The following is a 20,672-nucleotide window of genomic DNA, read 5'->3' on the forward strand; positions in this document are numbered from 1 at the left end:
AAAACTCAACACAGAAAAGCCCTGGGTGGTGGTTGAAACCAAGACCTCCTCGCTATGAGGCGAGAGAGCTCACTGTGTGTGGCCGTAGGGTAGAGGTACTAACAATATAGCCTTATAATTCGGAGACTTATTTATTTTTTACGCCAGCTGGAAATCCAGCATCCCCCAAAATGATCCCACCTTTAAAGGCCGCAAAGGTTCGTTAGATGGACTGAGGGACGGGAGACGGTGTTGTAAGAATAGACGTTTCACTTTATTTTACACTGCGTCTTACAATCAGTTATTTCGGTTAAACATGCATCTACTTTCACACACTCATTCACTCTCATTTAAAATAAGAATGCACATTAAAACAGAAATCCTCACGCATGCCACCGTAGGGCCACTGTGTCTCAGGTTGTCTCAGGGTGTCTCAGGATGTTTCAGGGTGTCTCAGGTTGTCTCAGGGTGTTTCAGGTTGTCTCAGGGTGTCTCGGGATGTTTCAGGGTGTCTCAGGGTTTCTCAGGGTGTCTCAGGATGTCTCAGGGTGTTTCAGGGTGTCTCAGGGTGTCTTGGGGTTTCTCAGGATGTCTCAGGTTGTCTCAGGGTGTTTCAGGGTGTCTCAGGGTGTTTCAGGGTGTCTCAGGGTTTCTCAGGTTGTTTCAGGGTGTCTCAGGGTGTCTCAGGGTGTTTCAGGGTGTCTCAGGGTATCTCAGGTTGTCTCAGGGTGTTTCAGGGTGTCTCAGGGTGTTTGAGAGTTCTTTGGGTTGTTCCAGGGTCACAGCGCTTCAGTATTTCTTCCAGCTTCAAAGAAGAAAAATAAAGAAAAAGACCACCCTCCTGATTTTCCTCCATTTAAATGTTGAAGACGAAAGATGAGGGGCAGCTGCTGATATTTGTGCTCGTCTGGCTCCCTCTAGTGTGAAAACATAAACAATACACTTCCATCTTCTTCTCTTCTTGGAGCTGATCCCAGCCTGTAGCCGGGGGCAGGACACTCCTGGACGGGTCGCCAGTCTGTCGCAGGACAAACAACCACAAACACTCACAGTCACACCAAGGGGCAATTCAGCGTCGCCAACTGAGCTCACGCATGGCGAAGACATATGGGTCATCAGTCCTGAGGCCTGAAGCCATTGTGACCGGGGGTGTGGGGGCTGCTCAAGGCCCCCGGAAGCCAATGAATCTTGAATTCACTCACAACACACACACACACACACACACACACACACACACACACACACACACACACACACAACAAAATCCATTCTAATTAAACCCATTTCAGTTTGAGCTCATTGAATAGCTATACTCATATTAGTTCAGAGGGTCAATCTTCTCATCAATACAGTTCAGAATTAGTTTCCTTTAGCTCAGTGGTCCCCAGTAAGTGTCCCACGGGGCCAGACATCTGGGTCCTGTGGGTTGGCTGCACCTCAGTGTAAAACTAAGTGCAATTTGTGGAAAAGTAACCAAAGAAAAAAAGCGCTGCTCTACTTTGTTGGGACCTCATCTCACACCGCAGTCATGAACCTGACGTACAGTAATTACCTCGTGTCATGCTCTGCTCGGACGTCCACCAATGAACCTGCAATGTGACGAAACGGGTGAATTTCATTCTGGAGTGGGAAAACGAGCGACACCGAGTCGAGTCAGGCCCAGTCGGTCCTGGTGGAAACGCACCATTAGTTTAATGCATCTGGTGTACGATATGTACGGTAATGTTGGTTTAAGGTCGTCTTGTGCTCATCTGCGACTAACAAACCTTGTTTGGTCCTCATCCATCAGCCGTCAGGTTATTGTCTGTCATCTATTTGAGATAATTGGGGTGTTTATCTTGTAATCTACATTTATGAAAGATGTTGGACTGCAGTTTGCTGTAGATTTAGTGTGAAATGCTCCTATAAGTTTTCTCTACCGATTTATCTTTTCTCCCGTTTCTTGGATCTTTCGCCAGCCGCATCTTGCTGAACGTGTCGACTGCCCGTGACGCAAAACCAGGCCAACAACCGGCTGCTGTATTTATCTTTTAGTCATAGGTGGCTCATTACTGCCACTCTGTGGTAGCTGCTGGAACAGATTGTTCTTTTCAGATTTTCAACCAAACAAAAACAAAAACAAAAAAATTCTTTGCTAAATTTTAACCAACAAATCAAAGACGAAATTAATTCACTATTCTAAAAACGGATTAATCAATTAGTTGTTTCATCCCCAGTGTGGACCCGCCATTCACAGTGCTGCCCACAGTGCAGACCCGCCAACCACCGTCCACATCTCAGACCAACCGCCGTCCACAGCGCACACTGCCGTCCACAGTCCGGAGCGGAGTGGGGGGCCTCATGAGCCCCTCGTGTCCTCTCAGTTCAGTAAAGCCAAAATGGATGCATGGTTGAAAATATATATTCAAATAAACTCTTTATTCATTCTATATAGTTTTACACCACTAAAGACAGTGATTTGAGCACATAACATTTGTCAGTTACTTGGAAGGAAGGCAATCAAATGAAGTCATTTCCTAAAAGGGGAGAAATAAAATGGGATGTTCCAGATGCACCGCTTCGACTCGCTATTGATGTTTTATTCTGTACAGACGCACAATTTGTACAAAATTAATCTAGATATATAACACTACATGAAACAAGGTAAATCATATATACAATATTAAATGAATCATATAGTACAGATCACATACAAAAGGACACTTTAAGTTATGTTTTGAAAATAAAATGTTAAAATAAAAAGAGAGTTTTGTCCTGTTTGAAAGTGGGACGTCCTCTGAGCGAGCTCTGGCCAATGGCATTCCTCCGGGGTAAAAGGTACATGTTTAACATGGTACTTCTAATTTACATCTTTTTGCATTCAAGCAAATACAGTATTAATACAATTAACAAGCCAAGTCACAATGTCAGTTTATTTATTCTTTTTTTTTTTTTTTTTAGCATCTGGCATTTTGTTGGCCATGTAAGCCCTGCCGGTGTGAGCAGGGGGATGATGGGACGGCCAAAGACGGAAAGACGGGAGAGTCCACGCTGAACCTCCGGAGACGAGACGAAGGAAAGCGACATGGCGAGCGGACCTCTTCAGTTCAAACAATGGTGCTGACTGGAGCGCACCTTCCCACCTCTTCCCTCAGTATGAAGTCATCCGAATGCCTCAAACACATAAACCACGACATGTCCGCATGCTCTACTGATCAAGACCGAAAACAAATGTCTAACGATAAAATGACGGCACACATGAACTCACAGGACAGAGAAAGGAGCAGTAGCAACACAAACATGCTACAAAGGTCATTTTTTTTATTAATTATCTGGTCTAATAATCTGGTTTCTGCTGAAATTTTTAATAATAGATCTGTTTAACCTTTAACGTACCAAACTATGTAAAACGGTGCTTGTCAACGTGTGGTGGGTGTCAGGGCGATGCTCCCCCCCCCCCCCCCCCCCCCCCGCGATTGGATTAAAAGCGAGAGACTGGTGAAACTGAAAATCCTCCAACAATCAGAAGAGTCGCTTCCTGTTCCCTCCATCCAACCCGACTGTCGAGTGACGTCTCCTCACTCCCACCACAAAGAAATAACTTAATGCTTTTTTTTTTTATATATATATATAAAAAAAAAGGTAATAATCCATGTTCATTTAATAATCTCAGTATAAATACCCTCTCACACTAGCAGTTACCACGAACATGCAGCCCATCGCCACACCGGCAGCAAACACACCGCTTCATTCTTCATTCTCAACTCTGATCCAGTGAGCACCATTGTTCGGTCCGCCTCGAAATATTGCCAAGGAACGTAAAGGATGCAAGCATAGAAAAGAGCAACTTATGGCACGAAAACAATAAAATGGAAAGCCAATATGTCCACAGGACAAATTCTACTTTCCTTGTCATCTTTCTCAGACACTGCAAGGCTGAGGACGAGCCTCAGTTTGGTCGAAAAGTGTGTGAAAGAAAACAACTTTGAACGGGAGTCTGTTAAGAGAGGAGACAGAAAAGAGTCATGGCACCAAAGAAATGATTGATTCAGCAAAAACAAGAAGACGACAAATGAATGACAGAAAGTCTTGGTCTGAACAAAAAGCCGACATTCTTCCTCTCAAGCAAAGGAAGAACCAGGAGAGACCAAGAGACGGTCCTCAGACTGAGTCCAGAACCAGAAGAGACCAGGAGACGGTCCTCAGACTGAGTCCAGAACCAGAAGAGACCAGGAGACGGTCCTCAGACTGAGTCCAGAACCAGAAGAGACCAGGAGACGGTCCTCAGACTGAGTCTGGAGCCTGGAGTTTCCATGTCCATTCCAACATGAAGACGCTTCTGTACTGTCTGAACTCCAAGGGCCCACATTTACAGCTTGTGTGTGTGTGTGTGTGTGTGTGTGTGTGTGTGTGTGTGTGTGTGTGTGTGTGTGTGTGTGTGTGTGTGTGTGTGTGTGTGTGTGTGTGTGTGTGTGTGTGTGTGTGTGTGTGTGTGTGTGTGTGTGTGGGACAGAGGAGAAACATGAAGATGAGGAGGATGAAAGACACAACCGCACTCGTCTTCAAAACAAGAAAAAAAACCTGAGAAAGCAGAAATGTGAGGGTGGAGAACCGAGGAGAATCAGGGAGGATGCCCATGGCTGTGGGCGGGAGGGGGGGCGGGGCCTAGAGTCCATCGTGGGCGGTCAACATGTCTTCAGCTCTGCGGTGGGACACCAAGGCTTTTGTGGTGTAGATATCCTGAGGCAGCTCAGACTTGTGTCGCACCATCGGCCGCTCTTTCCACTCTCGCTGCAACTGTGGAGGAGACGAACGTTCAGTCATCAGCAGACAGCTTCAGGAGGAACCCTGACGCTCAGGGGACACCCTCGGACCATCTCCAGGAGACGCTCAGAGGACACACTCGGACCACCTCCTGGAGACGCTCTGAGGACACACTCGGACCATCTCCTGGAGACGCTCTGAGGACACACTCGGACCATCTCCAGGAGACGCTCAGAGGACACACTCGGACCACCTCCTGGAGACGCTCTGAGGACACACTCGGACCATCTCCTGGAGACGCTCTGAGGACACACTCGGACCATCTCCAGGAGACGCTCAGAGGACACACTCGGACCACCTCCTGGAGACGCTCTGAGGACACACTCGGACCATCTCCTGGAGACGCTCTGAGGACACACTCGGACCATCTCCTGGAGACGCTCTGAGGACACACTCGGACCATCTCCTGGAGACGCTCTGAGGACACACTCGGACCATCTCCAGGAGACGCTCAGAGGACACACTCGGACCATATCCAGGAGACGCTCAGGGGACACACTCGGACCATCTCCTGGAGACGCTCTGAGGACACACTCGGACCACCTCCTGGAGACGCTCTGAGGACACACTCGGACCATCTCCAGGAGACGCTCAGAGGACACACTCGGACCGTTTCCAGGAGACACTCTGAGGACACACTCGGACCGTCTCCAGGAGATGCCCTGAGGACACACTCGGACCATCTTCTGGAGACGCTCGGACCATCTCCAGGAGACGCTCGGACCATCTCCAGGAGACGCTCTGAGGACACACTAGGACCATCTCCTGGAGACACTCGGACCATCTGCAGGAGACGCTCAGAGGACACACTCGGACCGTCTCCAGGAGACACTCAGAGGACACACTCGGACCGTCTCCAGGAGACGCTCAGAGGACACACTCGGACCATCTGCAGGAGACGCTCAGAGGACACACTCGGACCGTCTCCAGGAGACACTCAGAGGACACACTCGGACCGTCTCCAGGAGAAACACTTGACATGAGAACCAGCCCTGTGGTGAGCTGCATTAGGATCTCCAGCTCCTACAGCTTCAGAACAACGTCTTTATCTCCAACCAGGACGTCTAAACACGGAGACCAACGCTGAAGCTGCTTTCTAACGAGGCGACATGAGAAAAACACAAAAAGAAGAAATCTGACAGAAACATCAGCCTCAGGGTGAGATTCGATGTGGGAATGAAAATAATGGAACGCTTCATTACTTTGCAGCGTTTGTTACAAAAACGAGACGTCGATGACGTAAAAACTATTTTCAAACCAACAAAACAAGATTCGATCTTCTGGAACTAAAGATGATTTTAATTTGGGTCTCAAACGAGGAGATGAGACATTTTGGGGAGGAGGGGGTGTTCAGCTTCATTCGGCATCGAGCTTCCTGCCTGGTGACCGACTGTAATCTGAATACAGACGGTAAAATCCATTCAGATCTCCACACACATTCAGATATTCCTTTTGCTGTTAATCCCAATTCAAATAATCTCAGGAGCAGCTTCACCTTCACATCATTTCCTGTCACGGGTCCATTTCCTTAATGTCGACTTCAATATTTAAATATGTCATTAATCTGTGTCCCGTCAGATCAAACTGAGTTAATCCAGCTCAACACAGACAGACAGACAGACAGACAGACAGACAGACAGACAGACAGACAGACAGACAGACAGACAGACAGACAGACAGACAGACAGACAGACAGACAGACAGACAGACAGACAGACCTGTGGATTGGACTTGGCCAAGTTCTCGATCTTGATCCAGGCCTCTTCACGTTCTTTTGACTTTGCTTTCTCTCTGTGGAAGAAGCAGAGTTTTCCTCCCGTTACTGAAGCACCAGGATTCTTTCTCCTCGGTCATGAGGTGCAGCATGAGGGGAAACAGCGGTTGTACATGAGGCAGTAACCCCTGGGAGAAACACAACCGTCTGGAAGTGGGAGGAGAGAGTCTCTGATGCCTACTTGTTTTTCTCCGCTCTGAACTGCTGTGTGCAGTCGTCGAACAGCTTCTGATTCATCTCCATGAAGAGCTTGAGAGCGTTGTATATGAGGCCGTGGATGGTCCTGTGAACGACAGCAACACGCATGAAACATCACGGCGGAGTCCAAACACGTCCGGCAGCGGGTCTGCCGCCTCTTTAGCCGGCCTCCGGGGGAGCCTTACCAAATTAAAAACAAACATCTACATTTTCCACCTCGACTTCATTTGAAGGGTCAGAATGTTTTGACCCGTTTGGTAGAACGTGAATAAAAAAGACCTCCGGGGAGAACCTCAAGCTGCATGACATGTCAGAATGAGATGTTCGGCTGGAGTTCACATCATTTAGTTTAAAAATCATCAACAGGAGTTAAATGTATTTTAGCCCAGTGTGTGTGTGTGTGTGTGTGTGTGTGTGTGTGTGTGTGTGTGTGTGTGTGTGTGTGTGTGTGTGTGTGTGGTTCCTTTAAATAACCAAATGCTGACCACTCTCCCCGCTGTGCACGGTACACTCTATAACCCTCCACAGGTATACGAGGACACGCTTCGGGTCATGATGGGAGCTGTTAGGCGTCGTGTCGGCGGCTGTAAGGACAGACGGAGACGCCCAGCTGCTTACTTGTTCCAGTGAGTCTTGGAGTTGCGGTACAGAGCCGGAAACATGATGGGCAGAATCTTCGCGGCATTGTCACTGATCAGACTCATGATGTATTCGTTGTTCCAGTAGTACAGAGCTCGTTCTGCCACCTGAGGTTCACACACACACACACACACGCACACGCACACGCACACGCACACACACACTCCAGTCAGCACGGAGACACACCTGATCCTCAGGCTCACACTGGGACCAGCGCTCGTACCTGGAAGTGTGGGCTGGACACACACTTGGCCAGCTGTCTAAAGAGAGGTTCCTGCACCTTCACAAACTCGGATGGCTCGATTACATCCAGGATCTCCTCCAGCTCATTCAGGAACATCACCTCCTTGGGACTGTGGGTCTTCGGCCAGTACTTTAGCAGAGCCATCACCACCTGGTTGGAAGACCAAGGTAAAAAGATAAAAATTAATCAGACAAAATAAAGGATAAAAACTACAGCTGGGACATTATTCTACCCTCCATCACAGACGGTTCCTCACTGGACCTAAGAAAGTTCCTATCGGTTCTTAAAACCCTCCTGAAGTGAGCTTTTCAGTGTGTTCAGTTAAACCCAGGAATTAAGTGAAATTTTAGATGTAGTTTCCATTGATTTGGTAGAAAGTGTGCAGAGTCTATAGGGTCTAGAGCAGGGGGGTCAAAATCCAGTCCTTCAGGGCCGACATCCTGCAAGTTCTGATGTCTCCCTGCTTCAACATACTTTAATCTAATGTTGACGTTTTCATCAGGCTCATAGAAAAGCCCAATAATGAGCCTCCTATTGCAATCAGGTGTGCCGGAGCTGGGAGAGACCGAAAACATGCAGGACGGCGGTCCTGGAGGACGACTCATGTGAGAGGGTCCACCAGGTCGTTCACGCCTTCTCTTGCCAGGCGGGTTCCGACGCAGGGCATGCCAGGTGATATTTAACTCCTCCTTCCTCAGGGTATGGCCAATCCAACCCCACTTTCTCCTTCTGACTTCCATGGCTGGAGGGAGTTGGCTTGTGCGCTGCCAGAGCTCTTCATTTTTTTTTTTTTCGGGCCATCAAGGTTTTTGTGGACACAGACGTTGACAAATGTTCATTTTCAGTTAAGGAGTACTGTAATCTTTCAAGTTTCAGCACCACACAAGAACTTCACATTGGAGTTGAAGATGCGCACTTTGGTCTTAAGCCTTATCTCCAGAGACTTCCACACTCAGTGCAGCATCTTCAATATGGCTCATGCTTTTCTAATTCTTACTCTGTCTTCTCCTGATCCTACATCTTGGTCCACTACACTTCCAAGGTAAGTAAATGAGTTGACTTCCCCTATAGCGCCAGCCTCCAGCTCCACTGGTTTCGTGCTCTGTGTGTTAATCTTAATGTGTTTGGTCTTCACCCTGGTTGATCCTCAGTCCAACCCACCACCTAACGCTAAACATGTAGCCACCAGCTAATGCTAAACCTGTAGCCACCAGCTAATGCTAAACCTGTAGCCACCAACTACTGCTCAACATGTAGCCAACAGCTAATGCTCAACATGTAGCCAACAGCTAATGCTCAACATGTAGCCAACAGAAAATGCTAAACATGTAGCCAACAGAAAATGCTAAACATGTAGCCACCAACTACTGCTCAACATGTAGGCAACAGCTAATGCTCAACCTGTAGCCACCATCTAATGCTCAACCTGTAGCCACCATCTAATGCTAAACCTGTAGCCACCATCTAATGCTAAACCTGTAGCCACCATCTAATGCTAAACCTGTAGCCACCAGCTAATGCTCAACATGTAGCCAACAGAAAATGCTAAACCTGTAGCCACCATCTAATGCTAAACCTGTAGCCACCAGCTAATGCTCAACATGTAGCCACGAGCTAAGAAAATAATTAAAGTGGTGGAAAAAGTTTTTGGATACTGTGCTCAAGCAGCCACGTTCTACTGGCCCTTAGCTTGTTGAAACATCCAGTTTTAATCTCAACGGAACAGTGCCCTTGAAGAAACGGACCATGTGGGTTTAGAGAACAGAAAAATCCTTGGCAGAGTTCGATGTGACCTCATTAACAGTGAGAGGACCAACACCAGCAGCACTCATGCCTCCCAAAATATAAAGGGGATCATTATTCTCTCATCTACTAAATAAACATCGGGCTCATTTTAAAATGGGAGTAAAATGTGAGAATTGTGCATGTTGAAATACAGTGCTCGACTTCAAAACAATAAAATAAGTTTTAAAAGTAATTAATCTAAATACATGCAATACAATGTGACTTCTTTTGAGAAGCCCCTGACATCTGGGATGAGAAATGAACCTGAACGAACATGACGAGATGTATCCTGCAAAAGCAGTTTGTAAGAACTGACGCTTCAACTTTCTGGCTCCACATGTCCCTGAGACCCTGTCCCAGGTCAGAGGAAAGTAGCTCTGTACAATAACACACAACTGTCAGGCAGTTCCAGGCTCACCAATGAGCTCCTCCACCTGTGTCTGGGAACGGGTCCTGTTCTTTTAAATCCAGGTTGAATAACTTGTCAGGACAAGCGAGAGCTCACTTCCCTCACTGAGGAAGAACGTGAGTCTTCATCCAGAAGTTAACGAAAAATGTATTTTATAATTCTGAAGTGAATCACGGTATTCCAACATTTCAGTTATTTTCTCTCATTTAGAAAATGAGCCTGACTTTTATTTAGTAAATGAATGAACATTATATCGGCAGTCATACATGTATTTTCAGTTCCATGTTGTCCAAGATTTTTCAGTATCACTGAATTCATTTCATTTGACCATCAGCTGTTGTTTACGTGTAGATGTTTATAGAATTACAGGGCTAATACATCCCTCGCTCCATATTCTATACCTCTTATCCTGTAAAGGGTCGTCTAGCCAACTATGGGTAGGCCTGTCGCGATAATCAATTAATTGCACGATAATTAAAAATGAGCTGGATAAGTTTGCCAGGCTCGATAATTTTTCATTTACCAAAGACGTCACTGCGAGCGGCGCTCATCCTGGTGTTAGTGAACGGCGTTCTCACAGTTTCATGTTGTGTTAGAGAGTCGCCAGATTTCTGAGCCTTCCAGTGGAAAACCCGGGTAAGGCTCACTGTAAACGGGCCTTAACATGTCGGGGGGGAAACAGCCAATCTGGCAACAGCAGCCCCCAGAGTCGCACCGCCGCATACGTCATCAAAATGTGAAGCATCACGACAAAAATAAATATAAGACAGCAGCACGACCTCAGACTCTGTCTCCACCATTAATACTTCATCTTCGTATGGTTACTGTACTTTCCGGACGGCATGCCGCAACTTCTTTTTTTTTTTTTTTTTACATGCTTTGAACCCTGCGGCGGACGACTCGACTTTTTAAGGGTTAACGAGCTTCATGCTGCTGATACTGGCGATGCGTTCAGGTGCATCACGTAACTCCAAAGCTCGCCACAACATATTGAAAAAAAAAAAAAGAATTATGAACTAGTTAATTTTTGGAATTATGAATTTAGAACTATGAACTGAACAAGTTCATATTAAAATTTGTAGAAACTGGACTTTCCCAACACTGCCTGTCAATCACTCTGTGTGTGTGTGTGTGGGGGGGGGCACCTGGCACACCTGAGAGCAGCATGAGACCCCGTGAGGAGGAGAGATGAGGTTGTTTGATTATTCATTTTGGATATTTACAATGTCTTTTTTTATAATACAATTCCAATTTAAAATATTTTTAAAATAAAAGTTTATTTATCTTTTAAAGGATATACTGGCATTATTATACCATTATTAATATATTAGTAGAAAAATGGTATCAAAACGGCAAAATTATCGCAATAATTTCTGGGACAACTTATCGTCCAGCAAAATTTGTTACCGTGACAGGCCTAACTATGGGCGAGGGCAAGACACACCTGAACAGGTCTCCAGTCTATCACAGGTCGAACACACAGATTAATAATTAACTTCACACACGTTTTTGGACTGTGGGAGCAAACCGGAGTAAACTCAAATATTCATCATTCTGACATTCTGATCTTATGGACCTTTACTTCCTTTTGTCAAACTGGACCTCCACACATTTTAGTAGAATACTCCTGCAATAGCTGTGCTCGCGCTCCACTTAGTGACATTTTGTTTTCTGTAATTGAGTCCCAGCAGTATTGAAACACATGAATACAAGGAAGAGTGTTTACCGGCTCTGTGAGAGTGCTGTCCTTTTCTAAAAACTGCACCACGCAGTAGGCCAGCTGAAAGAAAAACAATATACCGTCAAACTCAAACTGTCTTTAAAATGAGTTCTAAGCTGAGTAACGTGGCCGAGTGACAGTGGGCCAACCTAAAGGCCTGAGGACCACCAGAGAGCCATCCCATAGCCCTCATGACAAAAGGCGGGGGGCTCTAACTCGATTTAGACACAACTGTTTAAATGTAGCTTCATAAAGTGTGATGAGCGGTTGATTTAGGGGCCGTCCCCACGAAAATGCCGGTTCACGTAAACGAGCCGTTTTTTGCCGATCATCCACACGAGGCGGCGTTTTAGAAGCCCCAAAAACTTTTTTTTTTTTTTTTTTTTTTTTTTAACATGGGTGGGGGAAATTCTAAAACCCCGGCTCTGCTGTGAGGTGTGGACGGCAAAGACTATCATCTGTGGAAAAAGATGATGTCATCACAGCAGTCCGCCATATCATCAAATAACCACAACAATCACGGACTACAAGCTCTGGTGGAGCCGCAGAAGCTACTGACATTAGCAACAGCAGGAGGAGGCGAAGGACCATAGACCTATAGAACAGCATCTCAGAGTTGTAAGGAACTCTCTGAACAGGAGTCTACATCTACATTTCTATGTGCTCCGTCTTCTTCTGCGCTTTTGCTGAGTCGCACCGCCCCTAAAGACCTGGCATATGTACTACATGCCCCGAAGTCTCGCGTTGAGCCGCGTTCATAATGATGTGTGGACGGAATTGTTTTGAGAACCCCGGGGAGGAAAAAGATCATTTTGGCTGGTGTGGATGTGGCCTTAACTGACGCGTAAAAGAAAAGGGAAGGTGAGCGAGGCTTTGTTCTGTTGAGACAAGTACCTGTGGATGGTAGACACTGAGTGATTTAACTTTGTGCAGAGGCAATAAAACCTTCAACAGGAAAATCTTGTGCTCTTCTTTCAGCGGTAAGGCAAATCCATTGATTATGCTGGAAGAAAGACAAAACATTTTCAAACAAAAGGTGGAAAAACACATTGTTGGGAGAGTTGGAGAGTAAATCAAATCACAATGGTGGCTTCCTCTGACTAAATCTAGAATGTGGAGAGTCAGTGGAGCAGACTAAGTGATGTACAGAGCATGTACATCTATCTGAGAGCCGTACCTTCCAAGTATTTCCAGTAGTTCAGCTATACCATTGTGATGTTCTGTCTCGTAGATAAACCTGGTGAGGAGAGAACACAGAGTCAGAAGTAGAAAACAAAGACGGGTGTGTAACCAGCGCCGAGCACCAACCTATAGAAAATGTTGTTAATCTGTTTCCTGATGTACGCTCGAAGACCCAGAAACTTCCCGTAGATCCTGTGGAGTGTGGTTTTCAGGAAGTCTCTCTCTCTTGGATCTTCACTGTCGAATAATTCTAAGAGCTGCAGAGGAACACAGAAGTGATCAGTTTGAGCTGTGAGTGTGTCGTTTCGCTCACGGCAGAAATAGTCTTACCTGCATAACAAACTTCTGATCGATGTATTTCTTCGCTATGTTGGGCTGAAAGTCAGGAGATTCTAAAAACCTAAGAAAAAATTCATACACCAGCTGTGTACACACACACACACACACACACACACACACACACACACACACACACACACACACACACACACACACACACACACACACACACACACACACACACACACACACACACACACACACACACACACACACACACACACACACACACACACACACACACACACACACACACACACACACACACACACACACACACACACACACACACACACACACACACACACAATTAAGCTGAAGTACTGACAAAGAGAAGAAATCAAAAACAATGAAAATACAAACGGATGTTAGAGATGAGTGGTTAGGAACTATCTTTATTATTCTTTGGGATCACTCTGCAGGATTATTGAAACCCTCATTTTGTCAAACTCCAGACTTTACAGCAGGGCTGTCAAACACCGTGTGAGGGTCAACAGACCGTACAGAGTGGTAATGACATACATTTCTTTTCAAATCTCATTCTTCTCATTTCCTCTGAGGTGTGTTTCAGTAGCAAGAGGAACTTTCTGCTTGTTCATACTGAATTACTTTTTTATACTTCTTTAGCTGGAATGAACTTAATAAAAGGAAGCAGCTGAGTAGGAGGACAGAAAAGGCGTGTTCCGATTGGCCATTATATGTATGTATGCGTATATATCGATTCATATTAGATTACAACACATTTTTGGTGAGTATATTTTAAAAGAGTCACTGAAAGTTTGTACGTGAAAAGTGTTTTTTTCTGTGCTCAAAATTACACACTGCATTCAGGAGTGGCCCAAATAAAATTCCATATGAGTGAAGCAGAGAGTGAGTGAATGAGTGAAGCAGGAAGTGAGTGAATGAATGAGTGAAGCAGAGAGTGAGTGAATGAGTGAGTGAAGCAGAGAGTGAGTGAATGAGTGAAGCAGAGAGAGTGAATGAGTGAAGCAGAGAGAGTGAATGAGTGAGTGAAGCAGAGAGCGAGTGAATGAGTGAAGCAGAGAGCGAGTGAATGAATGAGTGAAGCAGAGAGCGAGTGAATGAGTGAAGCAGAGAGCGAGTGAATGAATGAGTGAAGCAGAGAGTGAGTGAATGAGTGAAGCAGAGTGAGTGAATGAATGAGTGAAGCAGAGTGAGTGAGTGAATGAATGAGTGAAGCAGAGAGCGAGTGAATGAGTGAAGCAGAGAGCGAGTGAATGAGTGAAGCAGAGAGCGAGTGAATGAATGAGTGAAGCAGAGAGTGAGTGAATGAGTGAAGCAGAGTGAGTGAATGAATGAGTGAAGCAGAGTGAGTGAGTGAATGAATGAGTGAAGCAGAGAGCGAGTGAATGAGTGAAGCAGAGAGTGAGTGAATGAGTGAAGCAGAGGGTGAGTGAGTGAATGAGTGAAGCAGAGAGCGAGTGAATGAGTGAAGCAGAGAGCGAGTGAATGAATGAGTGAAGCAGAGAGCGAGTGAATGAATGAGTGAAGCAGGCAGCGAGTGAATGAGTGAAGCAGAGAGTGAGTGAATGAGTGAAGCAGAGAGTGAGTGAATGAGTGAAGCAGGGAGCGAGTGAATGAGTGAAGCAGAGAGTGAGTGAATGAGTGAAGCAGGGAGTGAAGGAGAACCTGCAAGTGTGGCCACGCAGCCTCCAGCGTTGGCTCGTCCTCCTCGGGATCGAACTCTGCTCCGGTGGGGTTGGACGAAGGAGGCAACGTTCTGAACATGTTCACAGCAAACTGAGGAGAGAAGCAGACCTTCATTCAGGGGGAAGTGCCACACACATCCAAACACATCCAAAAACCTCCGGAATATAAACCTGAAATAAACCTCTAACCCCATTTATCCAGCTGGAGATTTACAGACCGACAGGAGAGAAGGAGACCTTCACTCAGGGGGAAGTTTCACGATTTCCATCCACACCAACAACGAATGAGGAAAATGAACTTGCGTTAAACTCCCAACCCAACCCATCCACAAACTGTCCTGCCGCCTGGCTCGGGGCTTCGGTGAGTGGGGGTCTTGTGTTTGTGTCAGAGTGACTCTGCTCATCATGAGATGGCCTGGTAGGCTCACAAACACTCGCGTCCTTGTTCCAGCCACAAGGTGCTGAAGTTCAGATCTCAGCATGACGTGTGGAATACAATGCAGATGGAAATAGACTCTGCTTCTCTTTCTGAGAAGATTCCACTGTTACTCATTTCTGGACTAAAAGTGTGACAGAGCCTGCTGATGTGGAAGAGTTCAAAATGTACTCTGTTGGATTTATATTGAGAAATATCCTTTAACCCATTAAATGTAAAACCATTATTTCAATAAAAGCAAGTGAAGCAGTGAGTGAAGTTCTGCAGGGAATTGTTTTTGCATTAACTGTCATTATTGGAGGAAATGTATAAAGAGGTTTAGTTACCAGGTCAGTTATTTCAAATCTCTTTTTTAAATCTTACAGTCTGAATGTCTTGTACGCAGGTTATTAATGTAATGTAAACACATATTACACGTATGTGCATATATGCGATTTGTAATTTCATCAATTTGTGATTGCTACATTTAAGAAGAATACTGTTGCAGCTTGTTTTCCTCCCCTCGCTGTCTGTGTTTTAGAACAGAGGTGTCAAACTCCCATCCTGGAGGTCTACGTCCTGGAGGGACTTTACGCCCTGGAGGGTCGCCGCCTTTTTTAATGCTGTGTTCAAGTTGTTCTCACGACTGGGATTTATGAGACAAGTTTCAGTTGTAATAGTCAAAATCTTAAAGTACTTTCGGGATTCAATATGGCCGCACAATGTGATGTCACTTCCAGGTTGGAGCGTTCCAGTTTATCACCACAACGTGCAGACAGACCAGGAACGGTGCTCAGGAAATAGATTCAAGAGGATTTCAATTTTGATAGTTGGGACTGCTTTTTCATATATACATGTTGCGACCTAAGCACATGTACCTCTGAGAACACGGGACGTTAAATCAGAAATGGCACATCCCGAACTTTATTCTTGTTCTTATGGAGTATGAATCGGGCTAAAGGTCCTGCTTCTTCACCCGTTAAACACCGTTCCTCCTGCTGTGCCGCCGGGAACGGTAAACCCGACGCCGCTCAAAGACCAGGAATCGAATCGTTTCCACGGCAACAGATACACACTACTCCGCTCCATACCAGCAAGAGAAATTTTGTCTGTGCAGACATACTGTAGTTAGCGTGAAACTAAGTTTGTTTACTGTGTATATTGAGTCAATGATGGCGCTTCCTGCTCATTGTTGTGTACCGTGCATGAACAATGCACCAATCGGATCCCCCGGCTCAGCATCAGTGAGACTTTTTTGTTCCATAACCTTCATAATCTCTTAAGAAAATCAAAATGACTGTCTTACTGAGTCCAACGTCAGCTGCCAAGGCACGTTGCAAGAGGCCTTGCTCAACAATTCTGCCATGGTCAAAAACCCTGGAGCTTTTCTGCTTTTGCCATCAGGCGGTCTTGACCGTGTGATCACTTCACAGAAAATGAAATGGAGTCAATATTTCTGTGCAGATTTTGGCTTTTAAACACTGTGGTCTTAAAACGTTTGAAAACATTTTTTCAATAATAATAATGGCTTAGATTTATATAGCGCTTTTTATATAGAGCTGAGTCAAAGCGCGTACAGAGACCACTATTCATTCATACCAGTCCCACCAGTGATGGTAAGCTATGTTGTAGCATGCTGACAGAGGCGTGGCTGCCATTGTGCACCTCCGACCACCACCAACATTCATGCACCATTCATACGAGGCAATGTGGGTAAAGTGCCTTGCCCAAGGACACAACGACAATGACTGTTTGATAGCGTGGGATTCGAACCGCCAACCCTCCGGTTATTGGACGACCGACTCTACCGCTGAGCCAGCATCGCCCCAATAAATTCAATTTCATTCTTCTTTTTGCATAATGAAGCTCTACGTAGAACCTTCCGAAGATGTACTGGTCTTGGGGTTTTTATTGGGAGTTTACCACATGAAATTTACAACTTCATTGGTACACTTTGGAGAAGAGGAAAAAAGAAAAGAACTTTTGGAAAAGAGGATAAAGGAGTGGAGTGTGCTATAAAAGCTCTGGAAAATGAGCCTTGACGACTGCCGCAAATTTCCTCCGCTGTCAGCAGTCCTTCTCTATAACCTGCAGTCTGTCTGAAACAAGCTGGATGAGGTGGAGGCCTGGGTGAAGCTCACACCACATTCAAAGGACACATCTCAGTGTTTCCTCATTCATTTAGGAGTGGCGGGCCCCATTTCTTCGAGGGATGCACCTATCCACATTTTTTCACTTCCGATCCAATCCTGATACCTGAATTTGGATATCTGCTGATACCGATACTATTGCGATACCAGAGCTCTGTTTGCTTTATTTTTGTTATTTTCATTATTTCTGATTTTAGATGAGGTTGTAATAAACTCCTCTCTACAGGCAAGTATTTAAAATGTACGAATGTAGGGATGAGGCCGATCAGATCCAGTATCGGTATCGCGATTCGATACAAACGTAAATTCACGGATCGGAAATTTCCGATTCAACCTGCGGAGATTTCCGATCCATGAGCCTCGCCTGTGCTTTACTGTTGCTGAAACGACTCCACAGTGTTTCCCTGCTGCTGCTCTGCTCGCTGGCTGCAAACTGTGGAATGAATTTCCTGAAGGGAGGCTGGTCTCAATGAGACGCGGAGGAATGAGTCAGGAAATCCATTCCACAGTATGCAGCCAGCGAGCAGGCTAGCGTAGTAGTACTGTGCTATCCAACTTTTCATGACATTATGTTGCCACACCACAAAGCAACACAGCAACGTGGATGTGTGCAAAGCAGTAGTACAGCCAGGCGGTCACTCTGCTGCCAGACATCACCATTTTAAAACGCCAGCTCGCCGAGGATAGCGGCACTGACATCAAAACAATGAACAGCAGCTCCTCCGCTGTAGCGGGCGATTCACATCTCCGTGAAGCTGCGTCCTACTCCGCGCTAAACTCCCTGAAAATAGTCCCAATCATTTGTGCTGCGTTGCTAAAGAATTTCCCCAGGGATTAACAAAGTGACTCCGAGGTGTTAAAGATATAACAAGTTTATTATGAGATGATGACGTCACGCAGACCCCCACAATGTCCAAATTGAACAAAAATTGTTTGTACTGCTTCCTTTTCTGACCTCATACTAACCTCAAGTTGTCTTTTGAGAGAATACATGCGTACATTTCATACTTGCCTGTAGAGAGCAGTTTATTACAGCCTCATATAAAATAATTCAGCAATAATGATATTATAATATTAAAATAAACAGAGCTCTGGTATCGGAATAGTATTGTTAGATATCCAAATTCAGGTATCAGACTCGGATAGGAAGTGAAAAAACCTGGATTGGTGCATCCTTATACGAATGTATGCATGTATTCTCTCAAAAGGCAACTTGATAAGGTTAGTATAAGGTCAGAAATGAAGCAGTACAAATAATTTTTGTTCAAAATTGGACAATGTGGGGGTCTGCATGACGTCATCATTTCATAATAAACTAGTTCTATGTTTAAAACCTCAGAATCACTTTATTAATCCCTGGGGAAATCCTTTAGCAAGGCAGCACCAACAGCAATTTTTCCAGCTCTAACGCAGCACAAACGATTGGCACTATTTTCACTGAGTTTTGCGTGGAGTAGGACGCAGCATCGCGGGGGTCTGAATCACCTCCTGACAGCACGGAGAAGCTGCTTTTCATTGTTTTGAAGCCGCTGTCAGCGCTGTTCACCTCGGCGAGCTGGTGTTTTAAAATGGTGACGTCTGGCTGCAGAGAAGCCGCTTCGCTGTACAACTACTTTGCAGACATTGCACGTTGCTGTTGCTTTGCGGTGTTTTCAGCGTAAAATCCATCCAAACAGCAGCATGTTGTCATGAAAAGTTGGATAGCCACAGTGCTACTACGCTAGCCTGCTGGCTGGCTGCAAACTGTGGAATGGATTTCCTGACTCATTGAGACCAGCCTCCGTTCAGGAAATTCATTCCACAGTTTGCAGCCAGCGAGCAGAGCAGCAGCAGGGAAATACTTGTGGAGTCATTTTAGCAACAGTGAAGCAGACGAGGCTCATGGATCAGAAATCTCAGCAGGTTGGATCAGAAATTTCCAATCCGTGAATTATGTTTGTATCCCTAATTCCTTCAAATGCCTTTTTTTAAAATTTTCTTTTATTGAGGCATATACATCACTGCAAGCCTCCACCTTCACAGCAGAGTCCTGCACTGGGTTAGGTACTCAGTCACGTTCTCTGATTGGAGGGCGGGGGGGGGGGGGGGGGGGGGGGTTCAGTGGAACAGACAGAACACAGGCAGTAGTTTGTCTGCTGAAGACAGTTTAAATCGCGGCAGGTCCATTTCAGTGCACCATTTTAGGTAGCGAGCCGTCAAGCCGTCAAGCCGTCATTTGGTCGGTCAATTTCCGAAAAAGACGGCCAACAAAATGATGGTTTGGTCAAAGCCGTCTAAAATGTGTGTGCAGGAGAAGCTCAGCCGAGTGAAATCATTGGTCACAGAGAGGTTATAACTGTTGACACACCTGACAGGCAGTGCTGCACTGTGACTTTACACCACGGAAGTCAAACATAAGGCCCGTGGGCCAAAATCAACCTGCAAAAGGCTCCAATCCGGTCCCACAAACCACCAAGTAAAGTAGTTATATAGGATTAGGACAGGATATATAAGATATAGAACTTTTTTTTTAATATATATATTTCCCAGTATTTTTCAACATAACGTTTCATTAAATTTGAGATTGTAGTCATTTTCAGTACGAATTGTGTGATCTTGCAAAATTCTAGACAATTTCATCATGTACACTGTGCGTCACAACGAAGCAAACCTATGCCGTCAATTTAGTGCCAAAATCACAAGCGCATAAAAACTGTAATCGCACACGGTGAGACCACTCTCTGCGTGAGTGGTGCCTTTCTGCGTGCTCGCTGTCTCTGTCAGTGCGCTCGCTGTGACACCTGTGATCTCTCTGCGCGCTGTGATGTTGAGTTTTGGCACTTTGGGGGCGGGCATTGCATAGACGGCCTCGTAATCCCCCTCCTTTCTGATTGGTCACTTTAAACGTCACTGTTTCCTGGTCATAAAATTAATGACAGACTATCAATACAATTAATGAATAGGGTTTTAATATTACTTAGAAAAAAACTGATTTACGTTTTGTGAACAGCCCAGATTAAGGAAAATTAGGTGTTGACCAGACGTCACTTTAGCTGGCACAGTAAAAAAAAAACAAAAAAAACCTAGCTCCATAAATTGGTCCCAGTATAAAATCAAACGAAATCTGAGAGATAACTATGGAAGACTACAATCCGATTCATACTCCATAAGAACAAGAACAAAGTTCGGCACTGCGAGGTCCTGCCGAACAAAATGATGTAATTTCCAAAAACTTTGTTTTGGCTGTGCCAACCGTCCTGGCCGAACTATCTACATGCCACACTGCCAAAACTTCTGCACTGCTGTGTGCTGCGCATGTTTGTTCCAGCTCGCTAATGACTTAGTCATATTTTAATGATGTTTAGCTTGTAACATCGCTACTGTGC

The 20,672-nt window shown here is 45.4% G+C and overlaps 1 protein-coding gene across 2 annotated transcripts in view; it reads right to left on the reverse strand.

Annotated features, from left to right (window-relative positions):
- Positions 1-4,377: 4,377 nt before the first annotated feature.
- Positions 4,378-20,672, reverse strand: part of ppp2r5ca (protein phosphatase 2, regulatory subunit B', gamma a) — a 29,155-nt gene continuing 12,860 nt past the window's right edge. Inside the window, exons 3-13 of one of the 2 annotated variants that reach the window (XM_080480519.1) lie at positions 14,723-14,833; positions 13,064-13,156; positions 12,860-12,990; positions 12,729-12,788; positions 12,446-12,554; positions 11,558-11,611; positions 7,617-7,787; positions 7,373-7,500; positions 6,738-6,839; positions 6,501-6,573; positions 4,378-4,755 (exon numbers count right to left, since the gene is read on the reverse strand). In XM_080480519.1, coding sequence (XP_080336645.1) covers positions 4,624-4,755; positions 6,501-6,573; positions 6,738-6,839; positions 7,373-7,500; positions 7,617-7,787; positions 11,558-11,611; positions 12,446-12,554; positions 12,729-12,788; positions 12,860-12,990; positions 13,064-13,156; positions 14,723-14,833 — 1,164 coding nt within the window. In that variant the 3' untranslated portion in view covers positions 4,378-4,623. The remainder of the gene's footprint in view (positions 4,756-6,500; positions 6,574-6,737; positions 6,840-7,372; positions 7,501-7,616; positions 7,788-11,557; positions 11,612-12,445; positions 12,555-12,728; positions 12,789-12,859; positions 12,991-13,063; positions 13,157-14,722; positions 14,834-20,672) is intronic. The other variant, XM_080480520.1, reaches the window with a different exon arrangement.

This window comes from Lipophrys pholis (genome assembly GCF_963383615.2).
Source record: "Lipophrys pholis genome assembly, chromosome: 14".
Lineage (NCBI taxonomy): Eukaryota > Metazoa > Chordata > Actinopteri > Blenniiformes > Blenniidae > Lipophrys > Lipophrys pholis.